Source organism: Epargyreus clarus, unplaced genomic scaffold (genome assembly GCF_041222505.1).
Source record: "Epargyreus clarus isolate Ecla_fem2 unplaced genomic scaffold, WU_Ecla_fem_2.2 ptg000016l, whole genome shotgun sequence".
NCBI lineage: Eukaryota > Metazoa > Arthropoda > Insecta > Lepidoptera > Hesperiidae > Epargyreus > Epargyreus clarus.
The window spans coordinates 5,967,601-5,989,399 of NW_027332224.1; the positions used below are offsets into that span (position 1 = coordinate 5,967,601).

Here is a 21,799-nt window from a genome sequence, read left to right on the forward strand (position 1 = left end):
AACACTGCTGTTATTAGAAATAGGTGTGGCGGTGGTGCCGCCGGAGTCGAACCACAAAGGGTTCTACTAGCAGCGCTTAATATTGCTGTGATTAGGTAGAAAGCGGTGGTAAAATACCTTTAAAAGTGTATTTATATACTAGCAGACCCGGCAAACTTTGTGACGCCTCAAAATCTATTTATCAAATATATTTCATATAAAATATAGCCTATGTTACTCGTGGATAATTTAGCTTTCGAATGGTGAAAGAATTTTAAAAATCGGTCCAGTAGTTTTTGAGCCTATTCATTACAATCAAACAAACAAACAAAGCTTTCCTTTTTATAATATAAGTATAGATTTATTTGCACGGCAACAGCAGTACACACAATTTTTTTCTATAAGTATTACATTAAGTGGTGCTAGACACATGTGCATGCAAATTGTAGGCGTGCGCAACCTTTACAGATTTTGCTAAAGATTTAACAATAAATTCAATTGGAAATAAGTACAATAAACACATAGATTAGTAAAGATTACTCACTCCTAACAAGAAAATGTACCCAGTTTTGAGAATTGAAATGGTTGCGTAAAAAAGTTTTGCCAGGTCTCCGTGCTAAAATGTCCCTAAAATATTTGAAATAATTATTTATTTATTATGTAAATTACGCAGTATTAGTTATTTATTCGTAAATTCTCTCTTAAAATGTTTTTATTTGTCAAGAATTTAAATAAAGAACTTACTATAATAAGCCGTTTGTGGCTTCATTCAATTTCAAGGCGGCGAAGTATCTTTACTAATCTATGAATAAACATGATATAAGAGTGAAACAGGTAGAGATTAATGCTAATTTGGTGATCGAAGATGTTGAATTATTCTTTTTTTGAGTGTTGTTGTCTTGGGGGTTATTACCATCTCTTAAAACAATATTTTAATCATACTTTTACTTTTTTGCAGGAAATTTAACTTTTTAAGCAAAATATGACAATTTCAATTGGTTTTATACAATGGATAAGCGAAAAATTAATAAGGGTTTAAGTTTGTTCAACTGTGTATGACGGAATATTTTACTGTTTTAGGAGGAAATAACTTTCCTGAACTATGATGGTTTTTAAAAGATGGTGGTCGTGATTTATGTCAATATATGTTTAAAGTTTTAAATAAATTTATTTTCCACCATTACAGATTGCTTCGAGCGGGTGTCAATAGGCGAACAGTTGCCAAGCGACGCCATCTACAGGAATGTGTCGGAACTAACCACTAAGGAGTGTGAGCAGATTTGCAAGCAAGACAAACAATGCCAGACCTACGATTATGGGTGAGTTTCACTTGTGCTAGATGGCGTTGTGTTGCCTGTTAGAGTTTTATCACGGCTATTATAATTATATAATGCATGGATTAGTAAAGGTACTTCGCCGCCTTGAAATTGAATGAAGCCACAAACGGCATATTAGTAAGTTCTTTTTTTGAATTCTTGACAAATAAAAACATTTTTAGAGAAAATTTACGTATAAATAACGAATACTGCGTAATTTACATAATAAATCAATATATATATGCTCAATATATTTCGTAGGATAACGATGTAAACAGCGTGTCTAATATGAGCGCCGACTTCAGAAATATGTACTAAACCAACATTTATTTCAATAAATTTTTACATTGTAGTGACATAGAAGTCGGTTGTACTTTTTGTTAAAAAATTTTTTTCACCCTTTTTAGTGATGACGATAAAAAAAAAGATACCGGCCGAATTGATAACCACCTCCTTTTTGAAGTCGGTTAAAAAAAGTAGTTATGTTACTTAAGCTTATGACTTTTTGGTATGCTTTTGGTGCTACTCGTACTTCTATCTATAAATACAATTACTACTAAACTGTGTTATTTAACTTTAAACGACTTTCAAATTATCTATTTAAATGAGTTCCATTTACTTTCTAGTGTCGGCGCTAAAGGCAACGCCACATGCGAGCTGAGCAAAGTAGACGAGAAAGAAATAAAAGAAAAGAATCTTCTACAAAAGCACCCAGACTATGACGTTTATGTAAGACGGTTCCAGTGTGAACAGTCGCCACCATCCCCCCTCCAACCGCAATCAGACGATCCCGGAGACGGACCGCAGCACCGTCCGGTCTACCGGCCTGATGCTGAAGAGAAAAGACCGTTAGCAGGCTACCCACCGCTAGATCTACGGCCGTTTGAGACTAACGGCCCGAGACCATCACCACCCTATGGCTACCGACCGGAAAGACCGAGTAGACCATTCAACAACTACATCGATAACGAAAGACCAGATGATTATGAGAATTCTAAACCAGATTACGATAGACCACCGAGTTATGGGGCTCATAAGCCTCAAGATATTCCATATCGGCCCGAAAGACCAGGTTATGGACCTCATAGACCTCAGGATGTTCCGTATAGACCGGAAAGACCACACAACCACACACATAAACCAGATCCATACGATGTACTGCAGTTCCAGGAACCTTATGGACGTCCACGACCACCTCCTGCGTCTTTACGACCAGATCCATATTACCCCAATCGTCCAAACGATGAAATCCAAGATATTTATGGACAAAAACCTGTAAAACCAGAAATTAGACCAGAACATCCTCAATATGTCTACATTATTAGACCTACGAGAAAGCCGTTGCAAGATCAAAGACCTCAAGAGGATACCGGTTATGGTAGACCACCAAAGCCTGATTATCCAAGACCAGATAGCCAGAACGATCCAGGACATCCCAACGGACCAGTAGGACCTCCCAACCGACCGTACAGACCTCGTCCTACTTACCAACCACCTAAACCCAATGACAAACCTACATACAGTTACAATGAGCAGTACGCCAGCAATTATGCTGACAACCAGGACAATTCCATCTACGTACAAATATACGACCCTCCTAGACCCTACAGGCCTAAACCAGACAGGCCTATCCCCCAAGGAACCTTTGGATACGGAACCCAAAGCCAGCATTACTCACAAAGTGCCCAAAGTTCACAATATGGGTCGAGTTCACTCAGTTATGGTCAAAATCGACCACAACAAGACCCGAAACCCCAAAAGCCTGGTTATGGGCAATCAGATTTTGATAGCTCATATGGTCCAAAGCCTCAAGGTACTAAGCCTTCGTACGCAGACCAACAATATCCATCATACGGAAGTCATGATTACAGCAGTCAAAGTGCGTATGGGGAAAGTCATTCCAGTAGTCACTATGGTGTAAGCCAAGGGTCATATAGCCAATATGGTACCGGTCAGAAAGGTCAGGGTCAAGGTCAGGGTTATGGAAGTCAAGATCACAGTCAGCCATCGTATGCTTCAAGTGATAGTCAATATGGTTACGGTCAGAACCAAGCGTCGTATGGTCAAAGTCATCAACAATATGGCAGCAGTCAAATTAGTCAAACATCGTATGGACAAAGTAACCAATATGGTAGTCAAAACCTAGGATCGTATGGTGGTCAAACTAACGACCAATATGGCAGTAGTAAACCAGGTTCGTACGGTGGTCAAAGTAATGACCAATATGGCAGTAGTAAACCAGGATCGTATGGTGGTCAAAGTAACGACCAATATGGCAGTAGTAAACCAGGATCGTATGGTGGTCAAAGTAACGACCAATATGGCAGTAGTAAACCAGGATCGTATGGTGGTCAAAGTAACGACCAATATGGCAGTAGTAAACCAGGATCGTACGGTGGTCAAAGTAACGATCAATATGGTAGTCAGAACCAAGGCTCATACGGTGGTCAAAGTCATGACCAATATGGTAGCAGTCAAAGCAACCAACAATATGGTCAAAGTAATCAACAATATGGCAGTACGAGCAACCAGGGATACGGCGGTTCCAGTAACCAACAATATGGTCAAAGCAACAAAGGATCTTATGGAATCCATTCTGACAGTGGTCATCATTATGGAACTTCTCATGGCTCATATCAGTACGAAAGTCAAAGTAATCAAAATCATCAGGTTTCCACCAGTGAATATAATTTGAGTAACCACCAAACCTATGGACAAGTGACCAGTACACAATATGGAGGACATTCTGGTTCCCAAAGCAGCCATTCGTATGATGATGATGAACCATCAAATAGTTACAACCGACCAAATCGACCTCATAAACCAACCAATCAAGATACTGGATATACCAACCAACGACCACAAGACCAACCAACCTCGACCCGTCCTTCAAGCCAACAGGATAGTAGTTACGGGTCTACCCAAACTGGTAAGCCATCCAACGATTCCGGATATAAACCGGACCAAACCGGTTATGATTTTGATAGACCAGATTATAAACCGGTTTACGAGTCGGATATTGATAAACCGGGTGACGTGCCAAGTTACTTAGTGGGACCGAATGGAGAAATCGTGACGTCACGACCGGTTACGATCGGGGATTATGAAGAGAGACCCGGGTATGGACGGAACCCGGGTAATGAACCTTCTTATAAAGGTAAGTTATAAATTATTAATTATTTAATAATAAAGTTTATATTTAATTATTATCAAGAAAATAACTTAAACTAAATGAAAAAAATAATAATGACAGTATTTTAAAAATAACCAAAATCTTATTATATAAAATTCTCGTGTCACAATGTTAGTAACCGTACTCCTCCGAAACGGCTTTACCGATTTTCACCAAATTTTATATGCATATTCAGTAGGTATGAGAACCGGCTACTATCTATTTTTCATACCCCTAAGTGATAAGGGTTGATCACCCTTAACATTTTTTTTATTTATATGAGAACACAACGTTTGCCGGGTCAGCTAGTGTACGTATTTTTTTTATAAAATAAGAGTAGCAGACGAGCATGCAGTCCACCTAATGGTAAGTGGCTACTGCCGCCCATGGGCATCTGTAATCAACCCCAGATAGGATTAGATATTCCTACCTGAGGTCGGCCACAGATGCGCCGCTACCCCTGAAGACTAAGCTGGAACGCCTCGGAAAAAGTCTGTCTCCATTACCACACCCTTCAAACCGGAACACAGCTGCGCCTAACACTGCTGTTATTAGGCAGAAATAGGTGTGGCGGTGGTGCCGCCGGAGTCGAACCACAAAGGGTTCTACCACCTTCAAATAAATATAATAAAGAAATTAATTAACATTTGTTCTAACGGTGATGGAAAACATTTTTGAAATTTTATATATAAGATAAAAATCAGTGATACGTGATTTGAACCTCAGACCTCCCCCACAACGATTGAGAGACTGAATTTCAATGACTAGGCTATCACTGTTTCGTAAAAAAAAGACGCACTCTTACACTCACCTTCCCACATTAAAATTCCCTGTGGGTGCTATGGACATACACAAAGATAAATACACAAACACCCAGACCCAGAATAAAATCTAAATTCATCATTCAGATGTCTGTCCGGGGATCAAACCCGGAACCAATTGTCAAACCAGTTGTTTTTACATCGGGGATTAATTCTGTATTTAAGAACAAAAACGGCTTTATTTTTATTTTTAAGACGATTATACCAAATATCATTAACAAAAAACTAAAGTAGAGGAAGCATTTTAACATGACCCCAAATTATGTGACGCAGGGTCATATTTACTGAGCGTGAGGGTCATGGGACTATTAAAATCGAATAACGCTTCGCTTTTCGAAAATTGGGTGGTATTTTTGTAAAATAGGAGTAGAAAACGAGCATTTTGCACTATAGGAGTAGCACACGAGCATACAGTCCACCTGATGTTATGTGACATACTTTTCCGAGGCGTTCCAGCTTAGTCCTCAGGGGTAGCGGCGCATCTGTGGCCGACCTCAGGTAGGAATCTAATCCTATCTGGAGTTGATTATAGACGTCCATGGGCAGCAGTAGCTTACCATCAGGTGGACTGCATGCTCGTCTGCTACCCTTATATTATAAAAAAGTGGTTCGACTTCGACGGCACCACCGCCACACCTATTTCTGTTGTAACAACAGTGTTAAGCGGTGTGTTTTGGTTTGAAGGGTGTGGTAGAGAAGACATACTTTTCCGAGGCATTCATGCTTAGTCCTTATGGGTAGCGGCGGATCTGTGGCCGACCTCAGGTAGGAATCTAATCCTATCTGGAGTTGATTACAGACTTCCATGGGCAGTAGCTTACCATCAGGGGGACTGCATGCTCGTCTACTCCTATATTATAAAAAATGCTCGTTTGCTGTTCCATATTATAGCAGATCTCAGGTAGGAATCTAATCTTATGTAGGGTTGATTACAGATGTCCATGGGCAGTAGCTTACCATCAGGTGGACTTTTTTAACCGAGACAGGCCCGGACGTGGGCAAACGCCGTCGGGATCGCGGACGAGTGCTATTAGCGTACCCGTGGTCCCGACAAAAGGCGTCCAGAGGAACACCGTGGGGTTTTAGCCGGTAGGAGTCCGGCATATCCTCTCCGCTACCCCCGCAGCTGAGAGGAACCCATGAAGGGTTTCCCCACGAAAAAAAAAAGAAAAAGGTGGACTGTTTGTCTACTCTTATAAAAAAGCTCGTGCCTCATAAATTTTGAATTGACTGTCAGCCAGTAAAGGTCACACACAGGCTGTATTGTGATAATAATACAATGTGCTGAAACAAAGCTAAAGGTTGATGGTATGTCACACTGTCTGGTTGCACTTTGTTCTTCGAATTGGATTACAATTTTGTAAAATATGTTTTATTAGGTTCCGTGACCAAAGAGTAAAAAACGGAACTCTGTTACTAAGCCTTCGCTGTCTATCCGTCTGTCATGGCTCTATCTCTGGCACCGTAATAGATAGACACTTGATTTTTTTACAGAAAATGTATACTGGTAGCTCCTATAACACCAATACTAAAAATAAAAATAATCTTAAAAAAAGAACATATAATATATGGTCGAATTGAAAAAACTCCTCTTTTTTTGAAGTCGGTTAAAATTGACGAGAGTCGCCATACAAACCGCTATTTTTTTAGTTTTTTTAACTATATTTATTTTATTAATTTTTAATATTTGTTGTTATAGCGGCCACCATTATGCATCGTTTGTAAAAAAATCAAGTGTCTATCTATTACGGTTTAAGAGATAAAGCCCTGTGACTCACGAACAGACAGCGGAGGGTTTCGTTTTATCCTTTGAGTACGGAATCTTAAAAATCATTCTACAAGAGGGCATTATAGATATGTCTCAGAACATTTGAGTTATAGAGAAATAACATTATTATTTAACTAAAAGCCACGATATGATAGTTATTGAAACTAAAAAGTAATAATTAATTAAAGTAAAGTAATAGTTAATCCTGAGGATGTTGATAAGGACAATGGTACAAAATTATTAAAATCGTGTATTCGGTTTATAATCATGTAATCGGTTTTTGATAATTCTTTAAAATTTTGAATTAAACTGAACGTCCACAGTGGACAGAAATCGGGTTCAAAGATTCCGTTACTTAGTTACATACATACCTACATACAACCCAAGCTAATAGAAGCGTGTTAAAAACAAGAAAATAATGAAATTTTTATAGTACGGAACCCTCCGTGTGCGAGTTCAGCGCGTATTTGGCCAATAATTATATTTTTATGAAGGAGGGAATGAACAAGTATATCTCCCATACCACACCCTTCAAACCAAAACACAGCAGCACTTAACACTGCTGTTAACAGAAATAGGTATGGCGGTGGTGCTGCCGGAGTCGAACCACAGAGGGCTCTATAACTCTTTTATCAAATGACATAACCATCTATTTTTCTCGCCAATTCTAAGAAATAACATAATAAACGTATCAAAAATCTCCAGTTCAAATCCCATAATTCGCTGGAAGTGGCCGAAACCTTCGTTTTTACTCATGTAATGGACATAATAGGAGGTCTAAACAATTTGGCGCGCGCCTACCGACAATTTACTATTCAAGATGATGTGTGGTGCAAGTTATGAGTGATTAACACATTAATAGCAGTGATAGCCTAGTGGATAAGAAACTCCAAGGTGGTAGAACCCTTTGTGGTTCGACTCCGGCGGCACCACCGCCACACCTATTTCTGTTATAACAGCAGTGTTAGGAGATGCTGTGTTCCGGTTTGGAGGGTGTGGTAAGGGAGATAGACTTTTCCGAGGCGTTCCAGCTTAGTCCTCAGGGGTAGCGGCGCATCTGTGGCCGACCTCAGGTAGGAATATCTTATCATATCTGGGGTTGATTACAGACGTCCATGGGCGGCAGTAGCCACTTACCATCAGGTGAACTGCATGCTCGTCTGCTACTCTTACATTATAAAAAAAAAACTCGGGCTCTTGATCGAGGGATCCGAGGTTCAAATCCCAGGCACGCACCTCTGATTTTTCAAAGTTATGTGCGTATTAGAAGTTAATTATCACTTGCTTAAACGGTGAAGGAAACATTGTAAGGAAATCTGCATACCTGACATATCTTAAAAAAGTTTTCAAAGGTATGTGAAGTCTACCAATTCGCACTTGGCCAGGGCGGTGGACTATGGCCTAATCCTTCTCATTATGAGAGGAGACCCGTGCCCAGCAGTGGGACAGTAATGGGAGGAGGCTATCTATGCTATTATAATTTATGAATCACATGATGATCTTTAGCAAAGTTGTTGTGCACGAGCCCACGAAGGTTTCTGAGTTGTTACGCCCAATTTTTGACAGACGGCGCAATTTTCATATTATTTTTTTAAAGTGAAGCCCGGCACTACTAGTATATAAATAGGGCCGTCCCTGAGTACCGATAGTGTCGCTCCGCTCAGTTGACGCTCCCGCTCCAGCTTATGAATTAGATCACAACAAACAAGATAGCGATCTAATATCGGCGAATCTTTTTGTGTACGAAACTTATTGTTAGAGTTATATCATAATGGCTACAGCTAGCCGTCCTTCCCTATTGTCTATTATTTTGTCGGGTTTATGATGTATAACTATCATTCATGTTCATAACACCATTGATATGGGAAACCCTTGTAAGTAATGTCCATTATTAATAATCTGCTAATGTCTTGCCTACTAAAGATTTGTCTAGTGAAGGTGGTAGAAACATTTGTGGTTCGACTCCCGCGGCACCACCGCCACATCTATTTCTGTCATAACAGCAGTGTAGCGCTGCTGTGTTCTGGTTTGAAGGGTATGGTAAGGGAGCATAGATTTTCGAGGCGTTCCAGCTTAGTCCTCAGGGGTAGCGGCGCATCAGTGGTCGACATCAAATTGGAATATCTATTCCTATCTGGGGTTGATTACAGATGGTCCATGGGCATCAGTAGCCACTTACTATCAGTTGGACTGCATGCTCGTCCGCTACTACTATATTATATACAAAATAATCTCTGGCTACTATCATCATCAACCCATTACTCTCCCTTGCCGGGCACAGGTCTCCTCTCAGAATGAGAAGGGTTAGGCCATAGTCCACTGCGTTACTCAGGTTTCCTTACGATGTTTTCCTTCTCTATTTAAGCAAGAGATAATTAATTTTTACCTACTAGAAATTCTCAAAATTATGGTTTTGCTTACCAAAAGATTTAAGATCAATATTTGCAATTTCTGCCCTTTTTTTGTTGACGAGGGGGAAACCTTCAAACGCTACTTGGTGCCGTGGGAGCGACATAGGGTCACAGGTCAATCCTTACCGCACTAAAACCCCCCGGTGGCCGTCCTCGACGTTGCTAAGAGAACTCCGCGATCTCCTACGCAACGCAACCGGAATCCTCTGAACGCGTTGCCCCTTAGGTCTCCGCCTAGCTAAGCTTCAGGGCTCGCTACACCGTCTGGTGTTCACGACGCTATGCGACCACACATACCACCGTCCTTCCTGGGTTCGCTTGCTAGACGGTTCGATCTCCCACTCTTGCCGCCCGCAACCCCGGACCCCCCATTTAGTCGCCTCTTACGACAGGCAAGGGATACCGTAGCCTTATTCTGGTCAGGAAAATACAGGGACAATTTCTGCCTACTAGAAATTTTAAAATTTCGATTTTTAGTACACAATAATTGGAAAGATCGATTATTAACGGTGTTAAGTAGTTGAAGATATATAAATTAATAAATTATATCCTACGTAACAATACAATAGTTAAAATTGACCACTTTTAAAATAGATATCATCCTTTTAGATAGCAGTGCTTCCTACTTCAAACAATTGTTTAAACTCAAGGTTCATAAAACAATGGTTTTGGATTAATTACGTACATAGGAATTCGTGACATCATTGAGTTTTTTTTATAATATAAGAGTAGCAGACGAGCATGGAACCTGATAAATGGCTATTGCCGCCCATGGACATCTAATCAACCCGAGATAGGATTAAATATTCCTACCTGAGGTCGAGCACAGATGCGCCGCTACCCCTGAGGACTAAGCTGGAACGCCTCGGGGAAGTCTGTCTCCCTTACCACACCCTTCAAACTAGAACACAGCAGCGCCTAAAACTGCCGTTATTAGGTAGAAATAGGTGTGACGGTGGTGCTGCCGGAGTGGAACCACAAAGGGTTCTACCACCTTTAATTTTATAATATAGGAGTAGCAGACGAGCATGCACCACTTGATGGCAAGTGGCTACTGCCGCCCGTGGACATCTGTAATCGACCCCGGATAAGATTAGACTTCTCTCTTAGGTCTGTCACAGATGCGGCCCTACCCCTGAGGACTAAGTTGGAATGACTCGGATGTTTACTTATAACAGCAGTGTAAATCTGCTGTGTACCGGTTTGAAGGGTGTCGTAAGGTCTCCCTTACCGCAGTGTCCCTTACATAAGTGTCTACTTACAAAAACTTTTAACTTAACAGCAACGCATCTGTGACGGCTTCAGGAAGATCAACCCTATCTGAGTTTGGTTATAGATGCCCATGGATGGATAAAAACATACCATCAAGTGGCTTGATTGTTTGCGACTTCGATTTCATAAAATGTTTCTGATATATTTTTGACGACATTATAATGTAGTAACACTAATAGTTTCCTGTAGTAAACGAGCTTGAATTATCTTCAAGGTCGAGTTGATCTCAATAGCCCGTGATATAATACTAAAGAAGACTTAAAAAAAAACAATCTTGATAACCTATATTGTAGATTGGTAGAACCCTTTGTGGTTCGACTCCGGCGGCACCACCGCCACACCTATTTCTACCTAATTACAGCAGTGTTAGGCGCTGCTGTGTTCCGGTTTGAAGGGTGTGATAAGGGAGATATACTTTCCGAGGCGTTCCAGTTTAGTACTCAGGGGTAGCGGCGCATCTGTGGCCGACCTCAGGTAGGAATATCTAATCCTATCTGGGGTGATTACACATGTCCATGGGCGGCAGAAGCCACTTACCATCAGGTGGACTGCATGCTCTTCTGCTACCCCTGTATTATATAAAAAATCTCCAAACCACGCTCGGGTTGATTACAAATGTTCATAGGCGGCAGTAGCCACTTACAATCAAGTTTTGTTCGTTCGTTTAACCGAGAGTAGAGTCGCGTGGCAAACTAGTATACAAACATATAACATTGTAACATTGTGCGTAAAACGGTGACTACACCGTGGACATACAATAGTCGGATATATTCGGTTTTTGCTTCGAATAAATCCTTTTTTGAGAGACAATGGCGCGGGCGCCGAAGTTATCAGGTCTAATCAGAACTGCGTTGGGTTGGTGTGGACATGACGTTATAATTTTTACACGCTTTATATTAGCTTCACTTGTATGTTTGTCAGTGAGTAACTCCGTTTCTCAGTAGACAGAGATCAACATACATCCTTATAATTATGACGCTTTGTGGATGCTTAATGTGGACACCAGTATAAATAAAACAATAAATAATAATTAAAGAAACTAAAGAACTCGCTTTTATAAGAAATTTAACTAAAAAATAAAAAATAAATATAGTTTAAAAAAAACTAAAGTAAAATAAAAAAAGATATATTTAATTGTAAAAAAACGTGGGGTGCTTTTGAAAATATAAAAAAACGAAGGTACACGCTTTTATAGAAATCAAACTAAAGAATATAAAATAAACTTAGAATTTTTTTATTGAAAAATTGTATTAACAACAAAAAAAGGTATATTTAATTGTAAAAAAGCGTGGGGTGCACACTCTCGGTAGTTATAAATATTGTAGTGACAGACATGAGCAGAAGAACCAACACTTTTATATATCCAAAAGAACCCCATAGGGTCGCCATACAAAAAACCACAATTTTTACACCTTTTTCGCTTTATTTATTGAACCGTAATAGGTAGACAGTTCAAATTTTCACAATGCATTTACTTCAAAGGCTGTTATAATAAAACACTTAAAATAAAAAACAATGAAAATTTTTGAGGTACGGAACCCTCCGTATTCGAGTTCAAAATGCACTTAGCCAATTATTTATGCTTTTCGAGCATTTTAGCATGCCCTACAAAGTAGTAGTTTAAAATACTTTAATAAATCTCTCTGACGTTTTATCTTTCACCCGAATGCGGAGGGTAATGTTTTTCGAGCTTAGATATTATGTTTCATTCTTTGGCCCTGCAGCCTAAACCTTTCGAGGAAATTAAAATATGAGATGTGAGGATTATTAAAAAAATCTTCCAATTCACCTGTTTCTACTATAATTCATGTGTTCTGTGAACGGGTAGGAAGACAAACTTATCTCTGACCATCATACCTTATTTATCTCGGGCTGATTACAGACGTCCATGGGCGGCAGCCACTTATAGTCCGCGCCAAACTGCTAGTCTGCTCTGAATATAGAAATGAATTGCGTCGCCATAGAATTTTTTATGACTAGCAACAACTTCAGAGCGGACTAGCAGCTTGCCGCGGACTATGCCATGCGGCAGCATACTCATTTTCTATTTGAATATTATATTTTTGATATGAAACATCTATAGCCGCACGTAAAACCGATTTCTGGCGTGGCGACGCATGCCGTGGCGCGTCGCCACGCTATACGATGGTATATATATACAGTCTATATGCAGTAGTGTGTACGGTGTGGCGACGCGTCGCCATGCGCAATCGACTGTGCGATTCTCTCTATGACATATTTAGTTCCTATCACAATATGTTCTTTTCTGCATATTACTTTTACAAAATAATGTCGATGTTTCACATCTGCCAGGCGTCCCGTGACGGCTCACATTTTTTTTATAATAGTCGGCATATCCCTACAACTCTTTAAAAAATTTACCTCTCACATATAAGCCTATGGCACACAATAGCGCCGTTCAGTCGAGTTATGTTCACTGTAACCTCTGACCCACATTCTGTAAAATGTACTTACATTACAAATAATTCTGTAAATGTAACTTACAATTTACAATTACAGAAATTATGCTTACAAAAAATTGTGACAATGATTTTTAGGACAATAAAAATTGGTTGAAGTTTATTTTTTTTTAAGAAATGTTTTTAGTGTGTGAAAATGAGAGTGTTAATTATATTGTTCTGTTTGTTTGTGCATATTGTTCCCGGGTACAGAATTATTCTTGTGGAGAATGCGCCAAGTATGTATACAATTTTTAAATAGTACTTTATTGAGATAACACATAAATTAAATTAAATTAAATTTACATTTTGTAAAATTAAAATAATAATATTAATAATTGTTTATGATTTATTTATTTTATTAAGGTTCACGGCCACAATATTTTCAACAAATAACATATTTTTTGTTATAATTATGTTATTTGTTGTTATAATTATGTTACACACACAGTTTACATATTTATTTTCACACAAATCGTTTACATTATTATATTGCATTATTATTACGATCAGAAATTATTCTAACATATAAAATCGCAAAATAATTAAATTTATTACCAATTCCAACCAAAAAGCCCTCTGAGCCCGTGATTTTTAGAAATAAACTAGCTGACCCGGCAAATGTTGTGTTGCCATATAATTCAAAAAATGTTAAGGTTGAACAACCCTTCTCCCTTAGGGGTATGAAAAATAGATAGTAGCCGATTCTCAGACCTACTGAATATGCATATAAAATTTGGTGTAAATCGGTAAAGCCGTTTCGGAGGAGTACGGTAACTAACATTGTGACACGAGAATTTTATATATAAGATATTATGTATGTTTATGTGAAATAATGATTTAGTCTGCTATGTATGGTACTCAATCTCTCAATCGGGGGCGTACCAAATTCAAATCCAGTCTCTCACCTTTGACTTTCAAAGTTATGTGCTTCAAAGCATGTTCAAGTTAAGTGACTTTCAAAGTATAGAAATTAATTATCACCAGCAGTAACGGTGAGGAAAGCCTGAAAGTTCTTTAAAAGTACTCAAAGGTGGGTGAAATCTACTAATTAACATTTCGCCAGCACTGTGGTCCGTGGCCTTAAACCCTAAGGACACCTGTACCCTTACCATGATTTTCTTAAAACATCCCACAATTTTACGTTACGTTTACTCAATCCATTATTCTGTTCCGTTTGCTTCAGTAGACGAGTAAACGTAACAATAAGTAAGTGCTCAAGTTTTTTTCTCTCCCTCACATGTTCGCAAAAAGGAGAGACAAAACATAAAGCGTTATTTTGTCAATTTAGACATTTAATGTTACGTTACTGACACTATCGTTCTTATACAATCCGCCCGCAGTAGGACAATAATGGGTTGACTGATGTCCATGGGCGGTTTTTTCCACTTATCATCATGAGTGTTATGCTTATTTGTTGGTTTCATTACATAAAAAGTATATCATATCTATGTAGCAATTGATAATAAAAAGTAAAGAATATGAATTTACAGTCAGAGTATAGTTAAAATGTGTGTATTAAGCGACATCTCTGAATAATTTAAGAAATTATTTGCATTTCTTATAACATATCTGACATAGCTCCCGCTAGATGGCGTATTTTCTCAAAATGTTTAGTGCTGTAGTCATTAACACAATTAATTTAAATATGTTTAGGAAATTATTACAAATTCACGGTAGTTCCTATTTGTTTAGCATCAGGTAGAATGCATTCTTAGTTGCTACGCTTTTATTAGCTTGACATGTTTGTATGTATGTAACGGAATCTTTGAACTTGATTTTCACCCACTTAGAACGGTCCGATTAATTAAAAAATTTAAACACTTGTCAAATCTAAGAAGTGTTGATATATGACCAACTAAAATAAAAGAAAGGGGTCTTTTTATTCATTCTTTTTAAACCAATTAAATATTATTTATGAGAATTAAATCTGAATTTTAAACCATTTAACCATAACATATTACTGGAATAATCATTTTTATGCCCTCATGATATGAGTACCTACCAATATAAAGGGGTTTTAAAGAAGAATATATTGAATTAAATATTAAAATTAAATTATAGTTTAAAAACTAAAAACCACGCTAAAATCGCACAAGGAAAATCGTGTAATCCTGTTTCCTGAAGATCATGACGAGCAGAATATAATAAAATTATTAAAATCGTGTATTGTCATCGGGTATTGATAATTTTTCAAAATTTTGAATTAAACTGAACGTTCAAAGTGGATAGAAATCGGGTTCAAAGATTCCGTTACTGTTACGTACATACATACATACAACCCAAGCTAATAAAAGCGTGTTAAAAATCATCCTGTATATTTAAATCCTAAATAGATGAGTCAGTAGGTCAAACTATATTCGAAAATGACGTTATTAGAATAATTTAACCATTTGCACTACAATAGCATGCAATTATCCTTTATGGTACGATTCACAAGGTCATTAGTTTTTGTCTCAATCAACATGTCATTAATCAGTGTAAATTACTAAAACAAGATAAGACTAGTTGTTGTCCATGGCTCCACTTGTGTTGTACTTTGTAAGGGTGTCCCAATTAGTTTTTGTCTCAATCAAAATGAAGTCATTAATCAGTGTAAATTACTAAAACAAGATAAGACTAGTTGTTGTCCATGACTCCACTTGTGTTGTACTTTGTAAGGGTGTCCCAATTAGTTTTTGTCTCAATCAAAATGAAGTCATTAATCAGTGTAAATTACTAAAACAAGATGAGACTAGTTGTTGTCCATGACTCCACTTGTGTTGTACTTTGTAAAGGTGTCCCAAAAAGGTACGGCAGTGATAGCCTAGTGGTTAAAAAATGAAATGAAATATCTTTATTTGTTGCAATGTGGTTACAATTTGATGTTGGTTACAGACATTATTGATACGAATCTCACATTTGCCATGTGGCAAATGTCCTTTTATATTATTAGGTAATTTATTATATATTTTTACACTCATACATTCTGTGTTTCTAGAACCCAAACCGTTAGAAACTCGGCCTCTCGATCGAGGGGTCCGAGGTGCAAATCCCAGGCTCGCACCTCTGATTTTTCAAAGTTACGTGCGTATTAGAAATTAATTATCACTTGCTAAACGGTGAAGGAAAACATCGTGAGGAAAGCATACCTAAGAGATTTATAAAAAGAAAATCTCAAATGTACATGAAGTCTACCAACACGCACTTGGCCAGCGCGGTGGACTATGGCCTAATCCTTCTCATCATGAGAGGAGACCCAAGTAGTGGGACGTTAATGAGTTGATGATGATGTCCTAAAAAGGACATTAGGTATCCGAAGTAATAAAGGTGATAATATTCGATTCTTTTTTATTTAGTTCTCAGGGGAAGCAACGCATCCTAAGTGAGAATCTAAACTTATCTAGGGTTAATTACAGATATTTTTGGGCATCAGTGGTCACTTACCATCAGGATCTGCTCGTTTAATTTTATAGTGAATACTAATATTAAAAATAAATTAAGCATTTCATAGTACAGAGCTCTAAGTGAGCGAGTTCTACTCACATTTCGCCAATATTTTTTATGACTAGTTTTTGCCCGCGGCTTCGCCCGCGTTTAAAAGAAAATAATATAACATACTAACATACATAAAACTGAAAAATCGTACTTTCAACTTTGCTAAAATTCATCACTTGATCAAATGCATAAAATAATCGATGTTTTGAGTCCAAAACATCGATACTCCAATTACTCTATCTTAGATCGCCATCTCTAGTTCCCGTGGGATTTCCGGGATAAAAACTATCCTATGTCCTTTCTCGGATCTCAGACTATTTTTGTACGAAATTTCATTAAAATCGGTTCAGTGGTTTAGGCGCGAAGAAGACAACCAGACAGACAGACAGATAGAGTTACTTTCGGATTTATAATATTAGTAAGGATTAAGCCTATTATGCTATTCACCAATCCATTTTGATGGAGTATCCTCCCGGTTTCATAAGCAGTTACATTTTTTTTATAAAACGAAAGTAGTAAACGGGACTGTACCCTTACCATGAGTTTTCAAAACATCCCACAATTTTACGTTACGTTTACTCAATCCATTATTCTGTTCCGTTTGCTTCAGTAGACGGAGAAAACTTAATAATAAGTAAGTGCTCAAGTCTTTCTGTCTGCCTCGCATGTTCGTAAAAAAGAGAGACAAATCATAAAGCGCCAGTTTGTCAATTTAGACATTTAATGTTACGTTACTGACACTATAGTTCTGATACAATCCGCTAGGGGCGCTGATTGAAAATTGTATGGGCAAATATGTAAACAAATACCAAAACAGTCATATTTGTCAAAACGTAAAAACTCATGGTAAGGGTACTGCAGTCCTGTTGGTCACTGTACCCCATGATTATCTGCCAAGTCAACAAGGAGTCCAAGAAATTAGCAAGTTAAAATATATTGTTTTAATAAGACGTAAGTTGCAAATCATTACACAGTCCACAGACCAGTGGCTACTGCCCATCGATATTTGAGCCCCAGATAGATCTAACTTAGACCTTAAGTCCTTGTATAAGGATATCCCTTACTCGTAACTCGTAAGTCTTGATATTTGTAAGTGCCGCCGTTGGCCTATACAAAATAAATATTTCATATTTCATTTCATTTCATTTCATTTCATTCCAATTGGGAACACAGCAGCGCTTAACTATTATAACAGAAATATTTTTGGCGATGGTGCCCTTAAGTCGAACCAAACTTTAAAATACATATTTTTTATGATATAAGAGTAGCAGACGAGCATACAGTCCACCTGATGGTAAGTGGCTACTGCCGCCCATGGCCATCTGTAAACAACCCCAGATAGGATTAGATATTCCTACCAGAGGTCGGCCACAGATGCGCCGCTACCTGAGGACTAAGCTGGAACGTCTCGGAAAATTCTGTCTCCCTTACCACACCCTTATTTCTCATAACCTGAATAAGTAATCTTAGTAGTCGTTTGAGAACGCGTTTTTGTAGTTGTTGCGTTAGAAGATTATTCCTCAAAACAAGAAACAGAAGAGAAAAGAACAATGTTTTATTGATTAAAGTACAATTATATACAAAACAAGGCGCAAGGGCCCCTGTACTGGGTTGGTAGCCCGTATTACTGGGTGCCCCGTTCATCACCAGGACAAAAAATTAATCAAATATACACATGTTTTAAGAATTATGACTACTTAAATTAAAAGCGTGTCCAACTCATATTAGCGCGTGTGTATGTGTGAATGTGTGTGTGTGAGTGTGTGTGTGTGTGTGTGTGTGTGTGTGAGTATGTGATGGTATGTCTTAGTGTTTGTGAGTGAAACAGGAACAGAAGATATTAACGTTATCTTTCTTCTAGCATGCTTCCGGCGAGTGCTGGCCGGGCGGCGAGCTCTCCGCAGCCACGTAAGGAAGGTGTTGCACTGCGAACAATTAGAAGATTGCCGGCGAGAGTGCGCGATAGAGAAGCGATTTCATTGCGAGAGCTTCAATTATAGGTGAGTTTAGTTTTTTAACCGACTTCAAAAAAGGAGCAGGTTACTCAATTCGAACGTATACTCGTATATGCTTTTTTTATGGTTGTTCGGCGATTTTTTCGCGATGCCGCGACCGATCGACATGATTCGTACACCATTGTGTGCGGCTAGTTTCACAGGGGATCCCATTTCGAGGAAATTTGAAAATTTTCTCCAGTTTTCCCGGAAAATTGGAAAAACCCGATTTCATATAAACTTCAATGACTGGAGTATTTCTTAACCGTGTCGGCGCTTATATTGTACACGCTGTTTACGCCGGTATCAAACGAAATATATTGAGCGCCGACTTCAGAACTATGTACTAAACCAACATTTATTTGAATTAGTTTTTACTTTGTAGTGACATAGAAGTCGGTTTTTTTTTTGTTAACATTTTTTTGTTATGTTAATTTTTTACTAACTTTTACTCGCGGTTTTGATCGCGTTAATGTTTCATGGCGTTTTGTGTCGGTCTGTCTGTGTGTCTGATGTCTAATGTGTAGTGTCTGTCACATTAAGTAATCATAAATAATGTCAAAACAGGGGGCAGTAATGAGGAGTTACACCACATAATTTTGAAGGTGGTAGAACCCAACGTAGTTCGACTCCGGCGGCACCACCGCCACACCTACTTCTGCTATAACAACAGTGTTAAGCGCTGCTGTGTTCCGGTTTGATTGGTGTGGTAAGGAAGACGTACTTTTTCGAGGCGTTCCAGCTTAGTCCTTAGCGGTAGCGGCGCATATGCGACCTCAGGTAGGAATACTTGATCCTGTCTGAAGTTGATTGCAAATCTCCTTGGGCAGCAGTAGCCACTTACCATGAGGTTGATTAGATAGGATTAGATCTCTTTATGAAGTCGGCCACAGCTGCGCCGCTACTCCTGAAGACTAAGCTGGAACGCTGGCAGTAACCACTCACCAGGAATACTGAAACAAACCTGATCAAGGATCGAACGTGGAACTCTCTGTAGTAGCTAAGAATGCCTCGCAAAAGTATGTCTTCCTTCCCACATGTGTATCGGCAGCACTGACCACAAAACTTCAGACACACTAAATCCATTCAAACAAACTTGACCGGGGATTGGACATGGAACTCTTTGTAATACATAAGAATGCCTCGGAAAAGTATGTCTCCATTCCCATATGTCTATGTGCGGTAGTAAATACTCACCAGGAATTTTAAATCCATTCAAACAAACCTGACCGGAAGGAAAACATCGTGAGGAAACCTGCATACCTGAGAGATTTATAAAAAAAATCGAAAAGGTATGTGAAGTCTACCAATACCACTTGGCCAGCGCGGTAGACTATGGCCTAATCCTTCTCATTATGAGAGACCCATGCCCAGCAGTGGGACAGTAATGGGTTGATGATGATGATGAAACCTGACCGGGAATTGAACTTGGGACTCTGTGTGAACGATACCCGACAATAGAATTAAAACTTTTAAGCGGTCAAACATAATGCTTTGCATAAATTTGAGGCCTTCAAAGCATGCAGGAAATTAGAGACAATAGTGCGAAAATCACGTGGGAACATTACTTCATGGAGCTCATAACTAAAATATTAACTAAATTAAACATTACAGTAGAATATAGTTAACTAAAAACAAACATAAGGTTTGCGTTTTTGTCTCCACTAATATTATAAAGAGGAAAACTTTGTTTGTTTGGTTGTAATGAATAGGCTCAAAAACTACTGGACCGATTTTAAAAATTCAAACCAGAACACAGCAGCGTTTAACACTGCTGTTATAACAGAAATAGGTGTGGCGTTGATGCCGCTGGAGTCAAACCATAAAGGATTCTACCACCTTTAACTCTGGTTAGTCTGTCAGAAGGGTGTGCTAAGAGACACGTACTTTTCCAAAGGAATTCTGGCTTAGTCCTCACGGGTAGCGACGCATCTGTGGCCGACCTCAGGTAGGACTAATCCTATCTAAGGTTGATTACAGATGTCCATGGGTGGCAGTAGCCACTTACCATCAGGTGGACTGCATCATAATTTGCCCCTTTTTCCATAAACAATTTTTTTTTTTGCCACAGTGGCAACCCTAGCCTCTAATATGTATGCAATATTGTAGTTATAGCAAATTAACTAATCCTAGTAGTACACGTAAAAACAACCTTGAGATGGTATAATAGTGTGCCGTCACTGGCCCTTCTCTGTGAACAACTGGGCCGGGCCTAGGGCTGGCACAAGGACAAAAAAATACATATAATAGGAATGTAAGCTTCGCGTATCTGTACATCGAATTTATAAAAAAGTAGTAAGAAGAAGACGTCAACCCATTATTGTCCCACCACTGGGCACGGGTCTCCTCTCAGAATAAGAAGGATTAGGCCATAGTCCACCGCGCTGGACAAGTGCGTATTGGTAGACTTCACATACCTTCGATTTTTTTAAGATTTCTCAGGTATGCAGGTTTCCTCACGATGTTTTCCTTCATCGTTTTTAAAAAATGATATAATTAGTTAATACGCACATTATTTTGAAAAATCAGTGGTACATACCTCGGACCCCTCGATTAAGAGGCCGAGTTATTTGATCACTATCATTGCGTTTTTGGCACAAGCTTCAAAACTCTTTTTATAATATATGGAAGCAGCAGACGAGCATGCAGTCCACCTGATGGTAAGCTATTGCCGCCCATAGTCAGCTGTAATTAACCCAGATAAGATTCCTACCAGAGGCCGACCACAGATGCGGCGTTACCGTTGGGGACTAAGCTGGAATGCCTTGGAGTGTCTCCCTTACCACACCCTTCAAATCAGAGCAGCAGCGCTTAACACTGCTGTTATCAGGTAAAATAGGTGTGGCAGTGGTGCCGCCGGAGTCGAACCACAGAGGGCTCTACCACCATTTAGTTTCTCAAAACATGTGTTTTCTAAGCTCATAAATGAGAATTAAAGCCTTAAGGATGCTACAGGAATAAAAGCTTATCTATACATCTATACATATAAATAAAATTGGAGTGTCTGTTTTTAATATTGAAATAACCGCTTTTTACTACATGCATATGAATATACGTACGGTACATACACCAGAATAACAATCCGGCTAATCTCTGAAATGGCTGGACCGATTTTGACTGGACTTTAATT

The 21,799-nt window shown here is 38.7% G+C and overlaps 1 protein-coding gene across 1 annotated transcript in view; it reads left to right on the plus strand.

The window, feature by feature from the left end:
* Positions 1-21,799, plus strand: part of LOC140748598 (uncharacterized) — a 55,434-nt gene that overhangs the window by 14,073 nt on the left and 19,562 nt on the right. The window contains exons 2-4 of the mRNA XM_073081432.1: positions 1,166-1,298; positions 1,922-4,452; positions 18,537-18,675. Of these exons, the coding sequence (XP_072937533.1) occupies positions 1,166-1,298; positions 1,922-4,452; positions 18,537-18,675 (2,803 nt within the window). The remainder of the gene's footprint in view (positions 1-1,165; positions 1,299-1,921; positions 4,453-18,536; positions 18,676-21,799) is intronic.